At 34.3% G+C, this 22,545-nt stretch overlaps 1 protein-coding gene across 11 annotated transcripts; it reads right to left on the bottom strand.

Annotated features, from left to right (window-relative positions):
* Positions 1–5,548: 5,548 nt before the first annotated feature.
* Tpnt (troponin T, skeletal muscle) lies at positions 5,549–22,307 on the bottom strand. 11 transcript variants are annotated; one of them, XM_072896275.1, is made up of 16 exons: positions 22,088–22,307; positions 20,573–20,825; positions 19,833–19,878; positions 18,648–18,671; positions 17,906–17,926; positions 15,897–15,914; positions 12,839–12,869; positions 11,384–11,488; positions 11,194–11,290; positions 11,076–11,112; positions 10,557–10,662; positions 10,260–10,478; positions 9,353–9,445; positions 9,184–9,264; positions 8,829–8,907; positions 5,549–6,682 (listed from the first exon to the last, which is right to left on the bottom strand). In XM_072896275.1, exons 3-16 carry the CDS (start codon positions 19,856–19,858, stop codon positions 6,432–6,434), a joined length of 1,188 nt encoding a protein of 395 aa, XP_072752376.1. In that variant the 5' UTR covers positions 19,859–19,878; positions 20,573–20,825; positions 22,088–22,307; the 3' UTR covers positions 5,549–6,431. The 11 variants fall into 11 exon arrangements, with proteins under 11 accessions (XP_072752376.1, XP_072752377.1, XP_072752375.1 ...); XM_072896276.1 differs by lacking the exons at positions 8,829–8,907; positions 20,573–20,825 and adding an exon at positions 8,053–8,131; XM_072896274.1 differs by lacking the exon at positions 20,573–20,825 and having other exon boundaries at positions 22,088–22,306.
* Between the last annotated feature and the right edge of the window lie 238 nt (positions 22,308–22,545).

Consider the following 22,545-nt stretch of genomic DNA (forward strand, 5'->3'; position numbering starts at 1 on the left):
GATCTGTTGATTTGATATACGTACGTTTAGTGGTGCCAGAAGTGGCGTTTTTCAATCTGCGCACGAATGGAAAATTGAATAAATATATTTAAAAAAAAAAAAAAAAAAAATGTTTTAAAATATTTTTAAGTGTCTTCGAAACTAATGTCAAATAATTTTATAAATCAAATTATTTTAAAGTAAAACATAATTTACTATAGTTATGCAAATATAATCCATTTTACAAAAAATCATGACTTTTTAGTTTTTGTACTTTTGATTTTTTAGATCGATTTTTAGGAAATCGATTCTTTTGCTCCGATTTTTTTAGTAAAAATCGATCTCAGTTACTTTTATTCAAAATCGATTCTTTCTAAAAAATCGTCCATCACTAGTTCAAAATGACCGCATTAATTGCAGCTAGACATTGTTCCGGTACAACTGACTAAAAACTGATTAAGAACTCGTAGGAGAAAGCAATAATGTAAATAAAGAAAAGAATGTAAAGGATAAGATCGAGTGTTTACATGTGTAAGGAACCTTGAAGCGGAAAATTTATTCGGTGCCAATCAACTGACAATGAGAGATTGAATTTTTGCGATTTTCTTCAAACTGCAGCAAAAACAAGCAATATATTTAAAACATGCTAGTAATACATTGTTTAAAGTTCCTGAGAAGAAACATTGTTCATCACCTTTAAATTAATAAAAAAGTATTTTCAGAGAAATACATTATTTATATAGCTACGAAAACAACTATAGAGGAGGAATATAATCGCGGTGTTAAAGATTATATTAAAATAGTAAATTGTAATTTCTTTCTCTTCCGGACGATATGTGTTAACATAAAATTTTGTTGGGAATATTTTTGCGTCGAAATAAAGAGTCTTTGCGTATATAATAATATATGTATTGCATCACGAAATATTTTTTATTCTCACCCTTCTTCGATCGTATCGTCCTCTTCGTATTTCTCTGCCTTTTGCTCACTCTCCTCCGTCATATCTTACGTTTTCAGTTGCAGTAACGCAGATTAAATAAACTCGAGTTACGAAAATTCAGAAATCGGAAAAATCAGCAAGAAATGTTTTCAACATAGTTTTCGACAGCAGAGTGACACGAGCGATAGAGAAACATTATTCGATTCGTAATAATTCTTGCGATTCTGTCATTCGACCCTTCATGACTGACTTGTGCAAAACAACTTGGGATCTTGTCGATATTATTATGGCTTCCGAAGACTCGCAAGTCACAAGTCTATTTTCTATAATGCCGTAATGGTATTATAGCTTATCTACAATATATGCTTGTATGTCTAAATCACACGTAGCATGCGTACGACAAAAATAATGACGTAAATGTCACATGTGAATTTTTATATTATATTTTATACATTTATTATATATGTATATAGCATTTCTCAACACACATTATATAACACACATTAGTTAACAGTTATTTTTATCGTTATTTTTCAGATAGGACATATTTTAGAAAAAATGCTTAAAACACAACTTATTGTCTTTTAATTATATCTTTAAGATGTCTTTTCACCTTTCTGTGCAGTCTGGGATTTCTTTCAAATATACTTGAATACTTAGAGATTGATAAGAGTATTGAAACGCAGTATCACATAGAAAAACTGCTGGCATCTCTTTCTACTTTGTAAAAAATCATTTAAGTAGACAAATAATTCAACAATTAGTCAAGAATTCGATGTTGTGAAAAAAATTATTGTTTCGTGTTAGAATTTTAAAATAAAAAAAAAATTAAAGAGACGCGAAGAAAGCGATTTGTTAACCATATTTACAAATCTATTGAAAGTAAACTAACGATAAGAAAATTATTTCATTTACATTTACAGAATCTAAAAGTGTTTAAGAAAGCTTGTTTACACTTCTTTTTTCAAAAGTTTCTCTTATTTAATAAAATAATTTATTACACCCTTTATATCAATCAGCGACATCACTGTCCAAAAATTCTATCATTTTGATTACTTTAATGTTAAATAATGTTGAAAAATTTTGAGCCTTTCGTGTAAAAATTTCATCTCGTGTTAAAAAAATTTTTATGTAAAGTTTGTATTGTATAGAAAAAAAAAAAAAAAAAAACGGTAACTTTATAAAGTTTCTCCAACTCTGGTCGTTTCATTGTTATTGTTGTCATGATTTGTTTTTTTACCTATATAGGTTTTTAGCTATATTTCACTAATAAAAATCGATGAGGCCAGGTCTGTTTTTTTTTGCATATCTCAATCCGACTTTACAATTCTCTTTTTATGTACGTTTTATCGTGCCTCGGGTGCAAGCGGGTTGGATTCGATCGAGATATATCGATTTCCGAACCGTTATATCGGCGCGGCGGAAGAGGTCGATTGTTGCTTACCTCATTGAAAAAGCAGCGCTCTTGGAGCGACAGCGAGCCGTGTCGTAGTCAGCACGTGTTTCTCTCCGCTTGCTGCCCCTGCCTTCGTCATGGTCACATCGGAGATAGGATGGCGATCGTTTTTCTCCATCGCTACATGATTCAACGAGCACACAGGGAGCGATACGTTCTCGCGAAAACGCGACCGTTGGTTACGAACATTTGCATGTCGCGAAACAGACACGTGTTTGACAGCAACTCAGGTGAGCGAGCTCCAGTACCAACCACTCGCGTCAACTCGCGCTTGCATTTTAGCATAAGTCCGGTTCGACTCCGGCGCTATTATTTTAACGATCAAGACCGAGAGATTTTCAAAATGGAGATTACTTATTTTATCGATATACTTGAGTGTTTGAAACTTTATTATTTAGATCCATGATTAATCCGCTCAGCAACTGCAATAACTTGGGTAAACTGGATGAAATCTATTCCTAATATATTCCTATTCGGACAAATAATCAACAGCACTACATATACCGGTACTTGACGTAATAACTTATTCTCGTTTGATGTTCTTTGCCAGAATCTGAAGAAACGTGAAACATTAGACAGAACACTCGGGTCGATTATTTCGATCGATCGCAAGCGAACGGGATTTCGAAAGACCGTTGTACAGCCTGAAGGAAAATTCTTTCATGGTCTATTAGTCCACTACATTTAGTACCTGTTACACATGGATACTTAGCGGTAACTCTCATCAATTCTTCATTAACGTATTTCGCGAAACGCGATGTTCAGTCGAAAGTCAACCGCCTCGTTATTTCGTCGATTTGCGCGAGTGGAATTTCCAGAATCGATATCGACGAGTCTAGACGGACGATTTTCGGCGATATTACACACATGATTCTCGCACACTTAGGGTAGACCGTTTCTCCAGACGAGGAGGATCGAAATCGCGAATACACAGACTCGGCGGCTTACCATTATAAATAGTTGCGTCCGAGACGGCTAGAGGCTCGCGACCAAGTGTAACTTGGACGGAGAGAAGAGGGAGAACGACAACCAGTCGTCAGATGAAGGAAGAGGACGGGCCAAGCCGGAGGGAAATAGCGATACGTCAGTGTTAGCGATGGACTCGAGCGACTATCGGCACCACTTGAACGATTTCACCTGATTAAAATCTCTCGTGTTTATCTACTGGCGCTTCGCGGGGGCGACGGATCTAAACTTGGAATTGAACTTTAAGACGAGTCGATTAGGTTGGAAATTCAGAGCCGACGCGACGCTCAAAAATACATGTCATACAGTATTAATCGATCCATTTCCTCTTTTCCTCTATTTACAGATGCAAATTGCCATTTATTCGTTTACAAGAGACATTTCTTCGATACCACGTGCCCTCACATCAGCACACACATGTTCAAAAGATGTTTAGAGGAGATCCATAGAATCACTTATGGAAAAAAACACCCTGAAAATAACACTAAGCGTGACACTCATATTAACTCTCAAGTTGAGAATAACACTCAAGAGTAGGGTAACAATAAATTGAATACGCAGTTCAATGAATGAACTGTAGAACCAAGTCTCTACTCTAAAGAAAATCTTAGTTTAAGCTATTCTTTAATGGTCACAAATGAAACTAACTAATACCCTATCAATGAACATTTTTGTTGATGCAATGAACTAATTGTTTGTTGTGACCATTAAATAAAAATATTAAAATGTATCATATACAGGGTGTCCAGTAATAATCGCCCCACCTCTCTAGGGCAGATGGAGCAGGTCAAACTGAACAAAAAAGTCCTCTACCGTTTTGCGATCTTTGTAATAATTATCGAGGCGCGCTACTCATACAAATCCATTGCCAGTCGTAGATCGCTCCTCCTATCATCCAATGAGCGCCTAGCAACCGCGTAACAGTAGGATGGGCCTTCTCGCCACGCGCTTGTACTCGCCCGGATTTGTTAATCTTTGTTGATTAATTTCTCGATAATTATTATGAAGATCGCAAAATGGTAGAGAACTTTTATGTTCAGTTTGACCTGCTCCATCTGCCCTAGAGAGGTGGGGCGATTATTATCGGACACCCTGTATATACATTAAATAGAAGCGTTCGTTAAATAAAAATAAAGTTGAATAATGTTCTTACGAAAATAATTATTTATCTCAATCTTGAAAATAATACTCAATGGTTTAGGGTTTACACTCGTCTATCGAGTGTCATACTCAAGTATTGAAAATAAACTTTTGTGTTTACGCTAAAATTTGAGTGTAACATTTAGTCATTGGCTGTACACACTCAATTTTCAGTATAAACTTAAAATTGAGTATAAACACTTAAAATTTGAGTATTTTTTCCGTGAGGGATGTTGAAACATATTTTAATATCCTGTGAATTTCTTAGGGTGTGCTAGTTAATTTCTCCGCCCAACTCAAGTGGGGTTTACGTCTCTCGGACGAGAGAATAATTAATCGCTGACAGAACGGACAGATCGAGTCTATCGCTAATCACGTCACTCGCCTCGTTCCGTTCCCGTGCCACCGTACCATTGTTCTCATCCGCGGACTTGCCTGCAATTCTAATGACGACGGATCGTCTTGTGTCCGTTCCTGTCAACTCGCGACACGATTTTGCACTTTGCAATCATCGGGCAACGAGTTTCCGCTCGAAAATCTATTTATATAAAATCTATTTATTAATACCATTATTTTTTTCTGGCACCGTATTCTAGCTCTTTTGCGTATCGCTAGGCTATTTTCCAGAAATTATTCCTACATTTAATCGAGTAATGTTTTTAACCGACTCCGACGTTTTAACGCGCGCCTTTTATTTCGAAAATAATTTAATGAATCATATTGCGTTTACACTTTAAACTCAACTTTTCACGGAAATTTTAGATAAACTTTAAACTTTTTTTTTTTTTTTTTAATCTAAAAGTTTTAAATTGCTGTCAAAATTATCGCTACACAAGTATTGTCAAATAATTATATGTGAATATATTGTCAAAATTTTTTTTATCGTGTCAAAATTAAATTTGTCAGTTCAAAACAATATAGCATAGATGTAGGAATCATTATCACATATGTGATACTGTTACTATTTAAGTGTGTTCTTCATGCTACTTTAGTATCAATCTATTAACATTTATATACGTACGATAAGAAGGCCAAGTATATTTTTGACAGATAGGTCTTGCTAAAAATTCCATGCAATAAAATTATATTCGAATATTCCGTAATCCCATGATAATTACATAATATTAATATTCATTACAACATTGCTAAAGTATTGTTACATCTGTTTTAACCGACACCGCAAGCGAGTCGGCGTTGTGCTTCCGCAACTCAAGGGCGATGCATCAATTTAACGATAAGACCTATCGCGAAAACAACGTATGGCATAATATACTGAGAATGATTCATAATATACTGAGAGTGTTTCGAAAGGTGGACGAAAACAATGATGTCAGTACTTTTGTTATGTCTTTTCAATATCGAAGAAGAATGATTAAAATGGTCAAGATAAGACATTATATATATATACATTTGTGGGCGAAATTTTGCATTTTTGCGACAGATTTTATATGATAAACCGCTTTATTTCAATAATTTGTGGGTATTTTTGTGTTTGTACAATATAATAATAGTAATAATAATAGTAATAGTAATAGAAGTAATGTAGTAGCAATATTAACAATTACAATAGAAGTAGTAATAGAATAGTAGTAGTAGTGGTGGGGTGGTGGTAGTCATAGTGGTAAAAGTGACAGCGATAGTAACGATAGTATAGAGTGGTGAAATTTACTACAAGGATAACATCCGTCACATTCGTCTCGTTTAGAAAGTATTGTTTGAACGTTGAAAATAAATTTGTTGTAACGTAGTAACGTAAGGATGGAAACGAGCGTTTTCGAAAGTAGATGGAAGACGTCATACATAGGCGTTTTTACTGTCGCCACTGACTACAATCGATGGTTCGAAGAAATGTTAACGTGAGATTGCGCGATGAAAATTTTGAAAATTTTGAAAATTTTCAAAATATACTTTTTTAATATTTGTAAACGCGTTCCAAAGCGATCCAAAGTTTTATTCCTCTTCTTCCTCTTCCTCTTCTTCCTCTTCTTCCTCTTCTTCTTCCTCTTCCTCCTCCTCCTCTTCCTCTTCCTCTTCCTCTTCGGCTTCTTCCTTCTCGCCCGCCTCTTCTTCCTCTTCTTCTTCAAACTGCGGCTCCTCAAGGTCGTCGTCCACGGCAACCTTCACGTCCTCCTCGCCTTCGGGTGACTCGGGATCACCAGGCTTTTTGCCCGGTCGCTCGCCGAACCATTTAGGTAACTTCGCTATTATCCACGGAAAGTGACAGAATTAATTTTTCGTATAACGCGATTAGGAGAAGAATGTTAAATTTATGGAGAGTTTCATTAAAGTACGCAACCACACATTAGATGCTTACGTGTGAAAAATATTTTAAACCCTACAGAGAAACGATTCTAGAAAATATAAAATTAAAATATATTTTAAAGCGGAATGTAAGTATAAATAAATGCCAAATTGAATTTTTTGGATAATTGGAGATCTAAAAACAATCAAGTTAATTATATTTATTAAAAAAAAATATATATATACGCACAGAGTTGGGAAAGTTACTTTATAAAAGTAACTCGTTACCGTTACTATTTTTAAAAAGTAACGAATCGTTACAATTTCCGTCACATTTTTTCTATACAATATAAACTTTAAATAAAAATTTTTTTAATAATACAAGATGAAATTTTTACACTAAACACTCAAAATTTTTCAACATTATTTTACATTAAAGTAATCAAAATGATATAATTTTGTAATAGTGATATAAAGCTATTGATATAAAGGATGTGATAATTTTGATAATAATAAATTATTTTAAATAAGAGAATTTTTGAAAAAAAAAATGTAAAGAAGCTTTCTTAAACACTTTTAGATTCTGTAAATGTAAATGAAATAATTTTCTTATCGTTAGTTTACTCTCAATAAATTTGTAAATATGGTTAAAATCGCTTTTTCTTCGCGTTTCTTTAATTTTTTTTATTTTAAAATTCCAACAGGATACGATAATTTTCATAATATAAAATTCTTGACTAATCATTAAATTATTTGTCTACTTAAATGTTTTTTTTTTACAAAGTAGAAAGATACTAGAAAGAGACGGCAGCAGTTTCTATGTGATACCGCGTTTCAATATTCTTATCAGTCTACAAATCTTGCATTTCACGCACACGTATCTTATGTTACATGTACCGTATAAAATGCGCGCATATGCATGAAACGAAAAAAAATCTATGGTTTTTATTTGAAAATTATATTCGAAAAAAATCTAATATATTCAAATATATTTGATAAAAAATCCCAGACTGCACAGAAAGGTGAAAAGACATCTTAAGGATTATTTAAAAGACAATAAGTTGTGTTTTAAGCATTTTTCCAAGATACGTGCTGTCTGGAAAGTAACGTTAAAGGCAACTGTTAATTTCGTTATGGAAGAATGTAAGAAAGTTACTTTTTACGAAAAAAGTAACTGTAACGGTAAGGACGTTACAAGTAACTCCTTACTTGCCAACCCTGTATACGCATCATACGCATATAGATATCTCGGCGCTTCGAGGTATACTGGAAAGACTTTGAAAATTCTAAATTGTCGACTGGAAGCCTCGAAAGCGGAGATTATACGTACTCTTCTGGCGACCTAAGAACTGTTCCTTCTGTTCGGCCCATTGTTTCTCTACGAACTCCTTTTGCTGCTCGTTGAGACCCTGAAACATCAACGGACAGAATGGCATGCTAGGAGTTATTTTCACACATCGGGGAAACTTTTCTCTGGGGAAACCCTTGCTCCGTACTGTCGTTTTTCCTGGATCGTAAAGATCTCTCCATGACGAAGTTTTAGGGCTGAGGGATCACGATTTGAGAAAATCAATGTTACAAAGTCTCGTGAAATTATCCTCCAACGGATCACGATCTTCGACGCTCGCTGCTAACGCTCGAAGATGAATTTTTAGATCTCGCGCGTAAATAAGGAGCACAAAAAAAAAAAAAAAAAAAAAAAAAAATCTTCTCTTATCGAGAGGGAATATCTCCAAGATAATAAGACATATCACATCTTTGTAAAGTGAATAAATTCACAGACGGCGACAACGTTATTACAATGTGATTATTTTCGTGATTGGTAACTCTCTGCTGTCGCATCTCTCTCATGCTGGCGGTGCACGTAAAAAATCGCTATCGGTGTGAGCACAAATACGGTATATCGTGCTTTTACGTACACCATTGAAACAACACGAACACAACAGTAACTTGGCTGGTGGCCACCTCGACCGTTTAGTCAATGTGGAACAAGAAAAGAAACTTTGCAATTACAAACATAATCGTTTATGAGATTCTGGGAAATGCAATCAACAAGACAAGCAAAGGTGGGTGATACAGTGACAGAGAGATCACGGTTGGACTCACTTTTGGTTCGCTTCATAAATTGTTCCGATCTCTGTTTCCATACTTTCTCGCTGGTCTCCGCTAAGAGCGTGTCATAGCCCTGTGATTCAATCCACATATGCTCACTAGTCTCACTATTTTTATTTCTATTTCAATTTGTATTTCTATCACATTTGCTAGGCTATTTTTATTTTATATTGTATGTGCAACGGCAAAAGAATTTTCTTATACTTTTAAGTATAATACATTTATATGTGTATGTGGCAATGTCTTTTATATTTGGTAAAGATCGGCTCGTATAAAAGTGAAATAAAGTCGTGAAATGAAAAATTCTGTCTGTTTAATATATCGGAGAGTAAAAAAAAAATATACTTACACCTTCGAAGAGTTTCTTCTTATCGTCGTAGGACCTGGTATCGACACGACGTTCGTATTTTGAGGCAACTTGGATCTTCGGCTGTGAAAAAGGCGACGATTAATGAAGGTTTGTTTTTTTTTTTTTTTTTTTTTTTTTTTTCTTGTACATGATAATAAAAGTTACGTACAGGATATTTGCCAGTTAAAGCCTCGGGATCGAGACCCTTCTTCAAGGCTTTGTGCCTCAGTTGTTGCTTCTGACGTTCCTTCAGCTCTTTAAGCTACGATAAAAGGGCAATATCGATTTATCAATGTAGCACGAAAACAACACAAACTATAATTAAACTCTTGTCTGAGCAACTTATTTTCCAAGCGGAAACGGCCAATGTATATTTCATTTCCTCTCTTTCTTTCTTATAATTAAACTATAATATATAAAAATATTATATGTATATAAATAAAAATACATTTTTACACAATTTTTTATACGGTTAAATTTACTTCTCTTTAAACACAAAATTAAAATTACATAAAAATCTCATAATAATAGAGGCATTTATCTTTAGAAAATAATGTTTGCTGAAATTTTTTTCAGATTTTTGACGAACCTATCTTGTTTAAACAAGAGTAAAACTCAAAATTTAGTGAAAATATAATTTTTAAAAATATATTAAACATTTATCTCCTATTTTATTCCAAATAGTTAGATTAAATGTAAATGTAATCAATTTTATTAATTTTATTGATTTGTAATAATTTTACAAATTTAATACCACTAGATTATTAGGAAAATAAAACCAAATATAAGCTCAATATAACGAAAAAATACTCTACATTGCTAACAAATTAGATTCATGTACTTAAATCTTTACATCCAATATTATAACATTCTTTTATAAAAATATACTTCCAGCAAATTTACATCTCTTTAAACACAAAATTAAAATTATATAAAAATCCCACAATAAGTGAGGCATTTATCTTTAAAAAATAATGTTGGCTAAAATTTTTCTCAGAATTTAATGAACTCATCTTGTTTAAACAAGAGTAAAATAAATGTTTTTACGACCGTATAAATTGATTGTCAAAACTCACATCGTAATCCTGACGCTTTTGCCGCTCCTCCAGATCGTACTTTTCGGTTTCAAGTTTGACTATGCTCTCCCACAATTCGGTAGCCTTAGTACGGAGCTTGTCAATGGACAGACCTTCGATCTCCAACGGTTTGATACGGATGCTGAGGGAGATTTTCTTCTCCTCCTCGAGCTGCTCCTTCGTCTTGTTACGCTCAACTTGCGCCGATGTAAGATTACCCTGCGCACATTTGCATACCAAGAATTTGTAATTTCAATCTGTTGGAGATAATTTAAAGAAGTACTCAATTGCACCCACCGCCAAATCCTTCTTGGTGATGGTAAAGTTTGGACCCTTAGCTTTGCTTTGGTCTTTCATCGCTTGCATCATAGCCTGTCGCTTCTTTTCCGATTCCTCCAGGCGCCTAATAAAATATAGCAAATGAGATCAAACATACATATGAAAACTCAAAATTTAGTGAGAATATAATTTTAAAAAATATATTAAACATTCATCTCCTATTTTATTCCAAGTAGTTAGATTAAATGTAAATGCAATCAATTTTATTAATTTTATATTGATTTGTAATAATTTCACAAATTTAATATCACTAGATTAATAGGAAAATAAAACCAAATATAGACTCTGTATAATGAAAAAAATAATTTACGTTTTGCTAACAAATTAGATTCATCTACTTAATTCTTACATCCAATGTTATAACATTTTTCTATAAAAGTATACTTCCAGAAAATTTTATTATAGTTTTTATGTTTGTTATCTAAGACATCTTGTACATTTAATCAAGTCAGATACATTCGAGAATGAAACATTTACCTTCTCTTCTCCTCAATGTCGCGTTGTTTCTTCTCCTCTAAAAAATTTCAGATAGCTCAATTAAATATTTAGATACGTTTAAGGGAAGGAAGGAAAAAAAAAATTGCATTTTATTTACCGATTTCACGTTGGCGACGTTCCTCCTCTTCCTTCTTTTTCTGCGCCAATCTCTTCTCCTCGTCCGCGCGAGTGACCTTGCGCTTGGCTTGTTTTTCCTAAACGCAATAGGCATGTAATCTTTAAATGAAGTGTTAAATAAATATGTGAAAAGGGGAAAGATAAGGAAATGTATAAGGTGAAGATTGTACCTTTAATCTTTTCAACTCCTCCTCTTCCTTGGCTCTCTGTTTTCGCCATTCTGCTATATATTCTTTGAGCTGTTCGTCAAGGTCGCTTCTTTTCTGTTCTTGCCTCTGAATTTTTCATGAAAATTACTGTCACGTGTCACAATTTGCATTTGGTTTAACGATCGTGTTAGCGTCCAACATATGCAAACGATAAAAGAGGGATATTTCGATACGATACAATTATTTATTTATCATGTAATAAAGTACTGAAGCATTCAGAGTATGTTTGAATAAATTGTCATAAATAATTTAATCACGAAAAGAGAACGCATAGAAGGTTGGGCACTACTCGACGTAGCCTGTCCCAGGTAGCAAGCGCACGATATTTTGACGTCAAAATATGATCAGTTCGAATCAAATATAATGTAATGACATAAAAATGACGGACTATGTCACAGACCGATGATGACATTTCAAGACGCTAAAAAGACGTGACTTCATCACCATTTTATATCTATTAGTTTTAATGACATTTGATCATGAATCTTTTCTTCTAGCGTCAACTCGTAAAAAATGAAAAATTCATTCACAAATATTGACGTCGTTAATGAAATTTTTCATTTTTCACGAGCTCACGCTAGAGGAAAAGATTCATGATCCAAATGTCACGATCAAGTCCCAGGTTATAGAGAAAATTCACGTTAGGGCCCTGAGGTATAGAGAATTGTGAATATCAAAATTATACGCAAAATTGTTTTAATAATAATTAAAGATGTTATAAAAAATTAAATGAGTTTTTAGTTAAAAAATAGTAATACTTGAGCGATTTATAATAATGACTTAAGAACCAGAAACGACCAGTTTTCGACGTCAAAATATGGTCAGGTCGAACCAAATATGACGTGATGTAATGACGTAAAAATGACTACGGTCACAGACCGATGATGACATTTCAAGACGGTAAAAAGACGTGACTTCATCACCATTTTATATCTATTAGTTTTAATGACATTTGATCATGAATCTTTTCTTCTAGCGTCAACTCGTAAAAAATGAAAAATTCATTCACAAATATTGACGTCGTTAATGAAATTTTTCATTTTTCACGAGCTCACGCTAGAGGAAAAGATTCATGATCCAAATGTCACGATCAAGTCCCAGGTTATAGAGAAAATTCACGTTAGGGCCCTGAGGTATAGAGAATTGTGAATATCAAAATTATACGCAAAATTGTTTTAATAATAATTAAAGATGTTATAAAAAATTAAATAAATTTTTAGTTAAAAAATAGTAATACTTGAGCGATTTATAACAATGACTTAAGAATCACGATATTATGACGTTTGTTTACAACATCATTAAGACGTTTGAAATTAGACATTATTTGGTCACGTGACGTCATTGAAGCAGAAGCGAGCAGTTTTCGACTCGCTACCTGGGGGGGTATATACGTTTATACGAAATATGAATGCTCACCTTCATAAACTCGATACTCTCGCCAGATTCCCTGAAGAAGTTGGCCGGAGCGAAAACAAAAGTAACTCTCTTTAAATGACGATTGAATTCGCTCTTTGGAAGATCTCGCGAGATCCCCCAGAACTCCATACGCGATTCTCACGTCCATCTCCATTACTTTACACATTACTACTCCATCCATTCTCTCCCTTAGTGCATATTATTCAATGCCGCTCGTCGCACGTATACACACACAGACAACACATGGGCGGAACAGTACAGACAGATAGATACACGGACGGATAAACAGAAAGTCAGAGAAAAAGACAGAATGGAGGATAAAGTGGAGGAGGCAGAGTCGACGTGAGAGAAAGAGTAAGTGAGAAAGAAAGAAAGAAAGAAAAAGAAAAAATGTGAAAGAGGATGAAAGAAGGGAGGAAAATGGCAAATAGGCAAATATAATGTGCAAGCATGTAAAGAAAGAAGAAACCAAAGTGCGCACCGCAGCGAATCGGGTGAAGGCATTAATGAGAGTAGCGAGGGAACCCATGACTATCTTGGATGAGTTACACATAAACAAGCGTATTTCAAAATCTGAAAATGACAAAATTGTTTTCGAAAAATTTAACGTTTTATTGGATTTCCCAGCCGGAAATCAGTTGATCAAAATTCAACAGGAAACGTGGACTTCTGTTCCGAAAAATAAGTCGTCGAAAAAAGAACCGTGAAATATAGGAAGATATTGCGATTGGATTTTTTTTTCTTCCCTCTCCCATTTGGATCAAAGCGTTTCGTTGAAATTTGCAGTTGCAATTTTTAAGCAGTTTATATATATAAAGTAAAAGATATATATATATATATATATATATCATCGCGGGATATAAGAAATCATTTATTAATGAGGTTTGCGGGCACATGGCTATTACTGCTTGCAAATCGATCAATTGTGGCGTAAAGTCAATATAATTAATGAGAAAAATCGTACAACAACTGAGCCTTGAAGTATAAGGGCACGACACCACTTTGACGTAACTCGAACAAGACGTGATTATATACAACTCGTTAATTCGTTATTAATCAGAGAGACAAAACGTGTAAAACACGCGAGGGTGCGAAAGAGATATAAAGTAACACGAGGGGGAAAAGAGAGGGGGGGGGGCATCGAACACTGACAACGATTGATTAGATATCACTGACAGGATTGAGATCCAAAACGTTGTAAATAAACTCGCGCAAATTACGCTTCAACGTAGTTTTCATTTATTGCACAATGTAAAATGTAAGGTAACACGATTTTGCGACCATTTTTTTTTTTTCGATCGAAAAATTGATTTATTTATATTTAAAGTGTCGTAAATTCACGAGGCAACTCGAAAACATTGTAACTACGCAGTAATTTATATATCAACTTTAATTTAATACCCTAATAATAAATATGAATATTTTAGAACTGATTAGATATAGCGAAATGTAACTATAATTCTTACATATCATTTATAATTATATATAATTTTATTTTGACGGCGAAAGAAATAAAAAAAATGCGTTGTTTGGAAGATTAAGCATTATATGCAGAGACGTGTATTATTTGAAATAAATTGCATTTAAAATGGAAATGTAAAGTGTCTATTTTGTATTTTGCATTTAAAATACATGTTTTCAAAAGTCATTTTACATTTCCATTTCAATATTCATTTTCATTATCCATTTTCTACTTCAAATAAATTTCTTTTGCAAATTCAAAAATTCATCGAGATATATCGACAATATTAGTTGTAAATATCAATAAATGGATATTTATGTAACATTGCATCGCACTTGTTCGTTGTATAAAATAAATCCTAGATTAAATATTTATATAGTAATCTAGTCATTGTGTGTATAATTCATGCAATGATGCTAAAATACAGTTAAAATACTAATTTCACGTAAAAAATAAGAACGGATAGTACGTAAGATCTAATGTAATCTAATAGATAATAAGAATAAGAATTTAAATATAAATAAATATAAGAATATAAATATTAAAAAAAAAAAAGAACCCATTTAAAAAATGTCTATTTTTCATTTCCCACTTTAAATGGATGTTTAAAAATTATTTTGTGTTTTGCATTTTTAAATGGAAATGTTGCAGCTATTTTGCATTTTCTATTTGAAATAAATTTCGACAGCCATTTTGCACATCTCTGGTTATATATCTCTGGTTACAATATTGCAAATGTTGCATTATGCATTAAAGGAGCATACTATTAAGAAAGATCACGTTGGCGTGAGGCATACATTTTGAGCAGACGTCGGTCTTAGAATAAACCGTGTTACGTTATTGTGCATATATTTATGAAATGCCTGGCAAACTACCAAACGGCTCAAGTATCGTCGCGGGCATCGTTGCTGTTGTGCAATCACCGTGGAATATTTACCAACGTCCTGACATTCGCGAACTGACATGATGCTTCACGGAGAATATGCCATTATTCGTCGTCACCGCAGGCCAATGATCGCGCTATCTATTCTGTCTCTGTAAACAGGATCTTCATCGTGATATAGATAGAAATTGGCAAGCAAGCATCAAAGTGTTTTTCTATGATCTCATTCCTGTCGTAATGCAAATTTGAGGGTCTGGCTGCCGGTTTCATCGACGTCAGTTGATTTTAATTAAAATCTCTCGTGACGTTTTGCCTTTTTCTATCAAGAAGCAGGCAAAAAGTTCATTTTATCGTTGCAAACATATTTTCCTTGATTATATATTTACGTTTAAGTTAGATTTATATCTGTACGATAAATTGGATAAAGGAAAAGCCAAATATTTAAACATTCGATTTCGACGAAGCTTTACATGTTTGCCTCTTTAAAATCGAATAGCAATGTTTTATCTTTCGCTCATCCTTTTATCTGATTATCACATTGTAAGTAAATAAAAAAATAAAAGAACTGTCTCTGAGAGACGTGGAAATTAAACGAAAGTGAAGTTTAATCGACGCCGGGAAAACCGACTCAGGGGTGATGTAAGAGAGCGGCCGAAGAAACAGGGAAGGGGGTATATTATTGACGTATAAACACCTCGATATATTCAACTTACTTTTGGGACGCCCTACCCCTATAAAAAAAAGAAAGTACATATTTATTAATAAGGTCGTATGATTGATCGTCGTTTACGTAGGACTGCACAAAGCTGCACGTAAATTATAATCGGTATCGCTCGTCTCCATCAACTTGCGCCTCCCATTATTATTACTTTTTTTTTTCTTTTTTTTTTTGCTGCGCAAAATAAATTCGAATCGCTCGATTATCACGAACGATGATCGATTTGCACGAGATTTGTCGTTTCAGTATTTATTGCAAGCGTGATCGGTGTATTATAATCATCTTACTTTCACAATTAAGCGGCTCATCGTTACTTTCCTTCAACGGGGATCTCGTACATAGCTTTGCAAAAAACGTTGCTTGTTTCGTTGCCCAGTTGCCGAACAACAGAGCTGATTAGGCGACAGATATATAATGACAGACACGACAAGGGAGCAAAGATAGGCGAAGGAGAAATCAAATGCGGGTCAAAAGAAATGGGTATACTCTTGCAACTGCGTTTAGGGTAACATGTGTCAAAATGTTTCCGTGTAGACAGTGTTTCCACATGTGTATCATATTGTCATAAGTTTTATGCATGTTTGCGTATATCATTTGTATGTATTATATATTATTACATAGAAAAGCGCGATAGCGTTGTTTGTTTTATTTTTTATTTATTTTTTTTTTTTTTTTTTTTTTTCGTTTAACCATCGACGCAACAGCTACACAAGACAAATGCTGAAAATCCACCGGCGACAAAATATATTTTTCCAAAAATTGAAAAGCAAGGATAGATATATTGACATGAATTTTTTACAACATAAGTTCACGAAGAAAAAGAAGATCCCAGGTAGCAAGGACACGACATTTTCACGTCAAAATATAGTCAGTTCGAACCAAATATGACGTGATGTAATGACGATTTCAACTTTAAATTCAATCAATTAGTTATATTGAAATGCTTTGTAATTCCATTTAGATTGATCATAATTTAATAATTTAATAAATTATATATGTATTTAAGTTAGAAATTTCGAAGAAATTTTGTGCTTCAAATAGGCAATAAAACAAACTATTTCTAATTTATCCGATTTGTTGCGAATAATCTATTTCATGCTTTGAATCTCTTGTAAATTTATCAGAAATTAAACCGACAAAAAAAACATATTTTAAATTTCATATTTGATAATACTTGTTCTTTGTAGGCTTTATATCTACATTTTATGAAAACTTGAATACGAGTTAGTTTGAGCGCGTAGCGCTCAAGCAAAGGAACACGTATATATATGACTTAAAAATCACGATATTATGACGTTTTTGTACAACTTTAAAATGTCACAAAAAAGACGTTTTAAATTAGACATTATTTGGTCACGTGACGTCATTGAACCAGAAATGACCAAATTTCGACGTCAAAATGACACGTGCTTGCTAGCTGGGATACATCCGTGTATCACTACGAATATTATATAATATCCTTGAATTGAAGCACTTTGTAGCAATATTTTTCTTTCGTGAGTAAAATTATCGTAAAAATGATAAGGTTACAAAAATATGTAAATACTTTTTTTATCCACTTTTGCCACTGTATCCACTGTTTGGTGGAAGAAGAATAAAGAAGAAAAATGGACATAGAAGAAAAGATAGAAGAGAGAAGAGAAGAGAAAGAGAGAGAGAGAGAGAGAAAGAGAGAGAGAGAGAGAGAGAGAGAGAGAGAAAGAGCCAGCACAAGTATATTGCTACAAAAAATTTTATGCAAAAAAAAAAAAAAAAAAAAAATCAACGACTGCGGCGGCACAACGCGTGTAAGAGATGAAGAAAACAAAATAAATAGAGTGTAAAACAGATAACGGACGAATAACAATTAAAAAGACTACATCGAAACAACAAGACAAGACAGCGATTAGACAAAATCAGACGAGAAAAAAAAAAAGGAAACGACAGTGCGTACATCATTGATGTTGGCCGAAAAAAAAGAAAAAAAGAGCGACGTTTAATATTTGTCGTGTGTAAAACACTTACTCGGTCTTCTTCTCCGGCTGCCTTCGATTTTGACATTTTTTGTATCGTACCGCGCGGGCCGATTAGCCGATCGGTCGATGACGAGTGATGGTGGTTGGTTTGATTGATTGATTGGTTGGTTGGTTGGTTGGTTGGTTGGTTGATTGGTTGGTTGGTTGGTTTTGTGTGTTGTATGTGGAGATACACACAGACAGAGAGACAGGGAGTGAATAAATAAAAAGAAGGCGGAGTTCGTAAATCACAGTCATAAAGAGAAATCTGCTATGTGTGTAACGATCGCAAATGAAACTTTGCAAGAAGCAATTACTTTTCATCGTGCTTTTCTCGCTATTGACTTTTCCTGTGTTTGTTGCGCAGGTAATTTTAATTTAATTCAATTTTTCGCGACAGAGATTTGCGCCTCACTGTAATAGTGTCTAAAAAAAAAGAAAAAAGAGAAAAAAAAAAAAAAAATTCGCACTACGCAGCTATTCAAGAGTGTCTAAATATAACTCTTGTCTCATGTCAATAAAATATTGAATTCATTAACATAAACAAACTCGATTTTTCGACAAATTCGCAGCAACCAGCAAAAGATCGAAATAAATTCTTAACGTACGCGACGCGCCTTTGCAGTAGCTATAATATTCGTTATAAGCCTCCGACACTTACTTCCTGAAATGAGAAAGTGAAACAATCGATCGTTAGAAAAATATCAGGTGCAACAAATGGGAAATGTTTAACGTGAACAAGGGACACTTACACTTCTTCGACTTCCTCCTCGCTGCTGCAAAACAGAAAACGGAAAAGAGTCTAGTTAGTCGGGGGCAAAAACAGTAAAAGTGATCGTTTAAGTTTAAATGTTTGTAACAAACGGGGTCTCTCTCGGGAATTGCTTTAGGGACAGTTAGAGGTTTAAAGGCCTATAAAGGGGTTGCTTGAAGCTCTCATTCTTTTTTTTTTTTTTTTTTTTTTTTTTCTTTTACGCAAACTAATTTCCGCGAGGATGAAAATTTAGCAACAAATTTGCCCGAGTGTGCTGTTTTCGTCATGATAAACGCAAATATAATTATAGTTCTTATATTTAGTTCTTATTTCGCGATTTAGAAGTGGATATTTAAAAAATGCCAAGATATTTTACGAGAAAAATAAATAATGAATCCCCAAGTAACTTTTTTATCAGCGGGAAGTTGTTTTAGAAATTGTTCGAAATGGTAAAATATTATAAAAAAAAAAAAATAAATAATATAATTAAAGTAATATAATTAAAAGCAAACTTGATATCTGATCGTTGCGTAAATATCTATTGAGGGATTTGAGCGTAGGTGCAATCGGGACATAACGCACGAAGAGACGACGGATATTGAGACAGCACAGCTGGACAAAAGTGCGGAACAGCAGATTGGAAGACGAACACGAAGCCACAGGTACTATTGTTCAGTCTTACGTGGAAGAATATCGATTTGATATGATTTTTATATAACATGACAACGATCAACGAGCATGATGACGATCATGTCTATCGTTGACCTTGGCAAAGATCTGACACTCCATAATCTGGAAATCATCGTCTGACCCATCTTGACACTCTTCTCTTTTCGCATTTTGATTTACGATATTCTCGGAGAGTAGCGATATCTCATATCAGGGGTATTATTTCAGTGATTTTTTTTTCTCATAGTTGATTCGAAAATTTTATGCAAGTCCATTTCTCCAAAATATTACATATACAAATATAAAGTCCTAAAGTCTAAAGAAATATCCTACGTCGATTTGTAAACGCATGAAATTGTTTGTGGGAATTTATAATATATTTTCTAAAATTGGCCTTGTATCAATTTCTCAAAATAATTGTGCCTCGAAAATATATAAATATGAATAATATAGATTATAATTTACAATTGGGTTTAAAAATGATTGATAAGTTAATCGTCAGTTATATACTTACGAGTATTGGTCCTCGTCGTCAGACATGTTGACGGCTATTTAAGGAGCTGCAAGACAAAAAACGAGACATTCGTTATTCATAATTTATAAAATCAATGGCAAGAAATTTTTTGCCATTTTAGCAATGTTATTAAACGCGAACGACGTTCCTTCTTATACTCTGTATTTTTGTTAAATTATATATATATATATATATATATATATATATATATATATATTTATAATTGATCACATATTTTTTGTAGCACATTGCACAATCCTTGTAGAGGAAAAAAACGTCATTATGTAATTCGGAGCGAATATTGTAACACTGTCAGATTCCTTTCACGTCCTCGTGTGAAATCTTGATGAAAATAGAACGGCGAACTCTTTGACGATATCATCGCGAACATTACAACTTTTATAACATCCACCAGCATAAGCTAGTATTATTAGGCTCAATTTTATGGAGGCGTCACGATTGATTTTTGCGATTTTACTTACACTTGCCAGCGGCACGATAAATTTAAGAAAGACGTGGAACAGGGACAGGAATGACAGAAGGGATGGAAAGAAATCAGATAAACCTAGAGAAAAAAAAAAAAAAAAAAAAAAAAAAAATAAACCTAGAAAGGGAAGGAACGTCGAGGGAGGGGGGAGGGGAGCAGGTATAGACTCGAATGTACAAAAATGCTCGCGCGGGACAAATGTTGCGTGTGGAAAGGGAAATGAGAAAAAAAGTGGAAGCTGAATGGCACGCACCGACGTTTCCAAAGTAATCCGATACTTGGAGGCGAGAAAGAGAAAATGCCAGTTTGCTAACCCTGGCCGCAAGCTCGGCGTCGCAAGCTCTATAAGGAGCCGTCCCCTTCTTCTACTTCTTCTTCTTCTTCTTCTTCTTCTTCTTCTTCTTCGTCGTCGTTCTAATTTTAGATATATAACATGGTCGCTCGAGCACGTTCCGTCTTCTCCTTTCCGTTTCTCTCCGGTTTCGTCCCGTTTTTCTCGCGAGTTTCTACCAAAAATTCACCGAAAGCCGAAATTTCGCGCTTCGTCAAACTGCAGCATTTGTTGTAACACTAGATCGAAAAATGCTTTAAGCAAGTCGTAAAAAAAAAAAAAAAAAAAAAAAAAACGTCTACAAGACGTTATTCAAATGACATTGGAGTTGCATTCCTATGACGCTATACCTGGCGCTTGTTAATATTGTAATATTTGATATTAATAATTTCGCAGTTTTTAATTTAATTGTAATTATAAAAATTGTAAATTGAAATTAAAATACAAAAGTTAGTTCTGCTAGTTCAATTAAAATGGAAAGAAAAAAAAACTTGCTCCTTATCTCGAATCATCGGTAGTACAACTTTCGCAATTTTATAAAACGAGGTCTTTCTTTGATGAAGAAGTTTGAAACTTTGATAATAAAAAGTGTGTGCGATGTTAAAAATTAATATAGAAAAATCACTCGTGCGATCTAATTTTCGAAAAGAGAAAGTAAATCTTACGAGATTGAAAATTCAAAAATTTCAAAGATATTAAAGTTTATAAATATTTTAATACACACACATATTATATATATATATATATATATATATATATATACAATTTTTTTTTTTATATTAAGCAATTTTATAAGCATTCACTTGCACGTTCGATTTATCACTGAAAATAAAAAATTGTCCACTAATATCGCTTCGGGACAAACGATATCGACTATCTCTACTGGCAAGTAGACAAAATCGCGCTACGAGCAGACACTTGTTAACATATTCACCAGATTTTCACTGGCTAAGGCTTCGCGATAAGAAAAATAACGCTCACTTTTCGTTTTGCAAACTCGGCACTCGAAACCCCTTCTTATACAGAAAAATAAAGGAAATATTTGTAGAGAGATGAAATAATTTCACGTAGTCTCTCCTCTTTCGATTAATCCTCTTGGAAGCGAATCACGTGACTCTCGCAAGTTTAATAAAGTATCTGCCTGTTCGCCTCGTAAAACTGAGCCTTGTTGGAACGAGGATTTCCGTGGCAATCCGTCTCTCGCGTTAACGATATGATTATTCGTCGATTTCACATTCACAGCAATCCACACCGCGGAAACACGATATATATATATATATATATATACAATATATTTATATTACGAAGGTAAGAACGTCTTCTCCGGAAGAAGAATGACGCCCAAGTACCTTGAAGAACGGCACGCTAAGATGGATAGAAGAGAAGAAGAGAAATAGAAAATGAAGGAGCACACAAAATGAGAAAAGTGAAACTTACACTCGGGGGATGGTGTCAATGCGAGTGCGTGAACGCACGTGTGCGATGTATTCGTATGCGTGTGTAGATGGTTTTTCACAAGAGGGTGACTAGCCGGATGAGAGATAGCGAAAGATAGAGAGACACGCACAGGAGAGGAGCTTGTCCCGGTGGAATGTGGAATCCGCGACAGCCTGAGCGGCTCTGGGAGGTCGAAGAAGCCGCGGCTCTGGAGCTCTCGCGAGCAGAGTTCCGGGCAACGTGCCCGCCGCGCTCTCCGGTTGGGAGAGAGTCCCTCTCATCCCTCTCTAAAGATTTATTAATAGAGCAGAGATATCCACCGGCTACCGAGAGCGATACGATCCTGAGCTGATGCTATTTTCGTCTCTTCTACCGCCGCTGCAAATACATATATTTCGCGCTTCTACTCGCCACGCGAGTATCTCCTCCTCGTCGTCGTTCGTCGTCCGACGATTGCT

The sequence above is a fragment of the Anoplolepis gracilipes genome, chromosome 7 (assembly GCF_047496725.1).
Source record: "Anoplolepis gracilipes chromosome 7, ASM4749672v1, whole genome shotgun sequence".
Taxonomy (NCBI): Eukaryota; Metazoa; Arthropoda; class Insecta; order Hymenoptera; family Formicidae; genus Anoplolepis; species Anoplolepis gracilipes.

Excerpts from the sequence above, each read along its gene's own strand:
- Tpnt (XM_072896276.1), bottom strand. The coding sequence starts at position 19,858 with ATGTCTGACGACGAGGACCAATACTC. Across the intron at positions 17,927-18,647 it reads GAGGAGGAAGTCGAAGAAGT|GCAGCCGGAGAAGAAGACCG; the intron begins GTAAGTGTCCCT and ends TCAAAATCGAAG. Across the intron at positions 11,291-11,383 it reads AGGAGTTGAAAAGATTAAAG|GAAAAACAAGCCAAGCGCAA; the intron begins GTACAATCTTCA and ends TATTGCGTTTAG.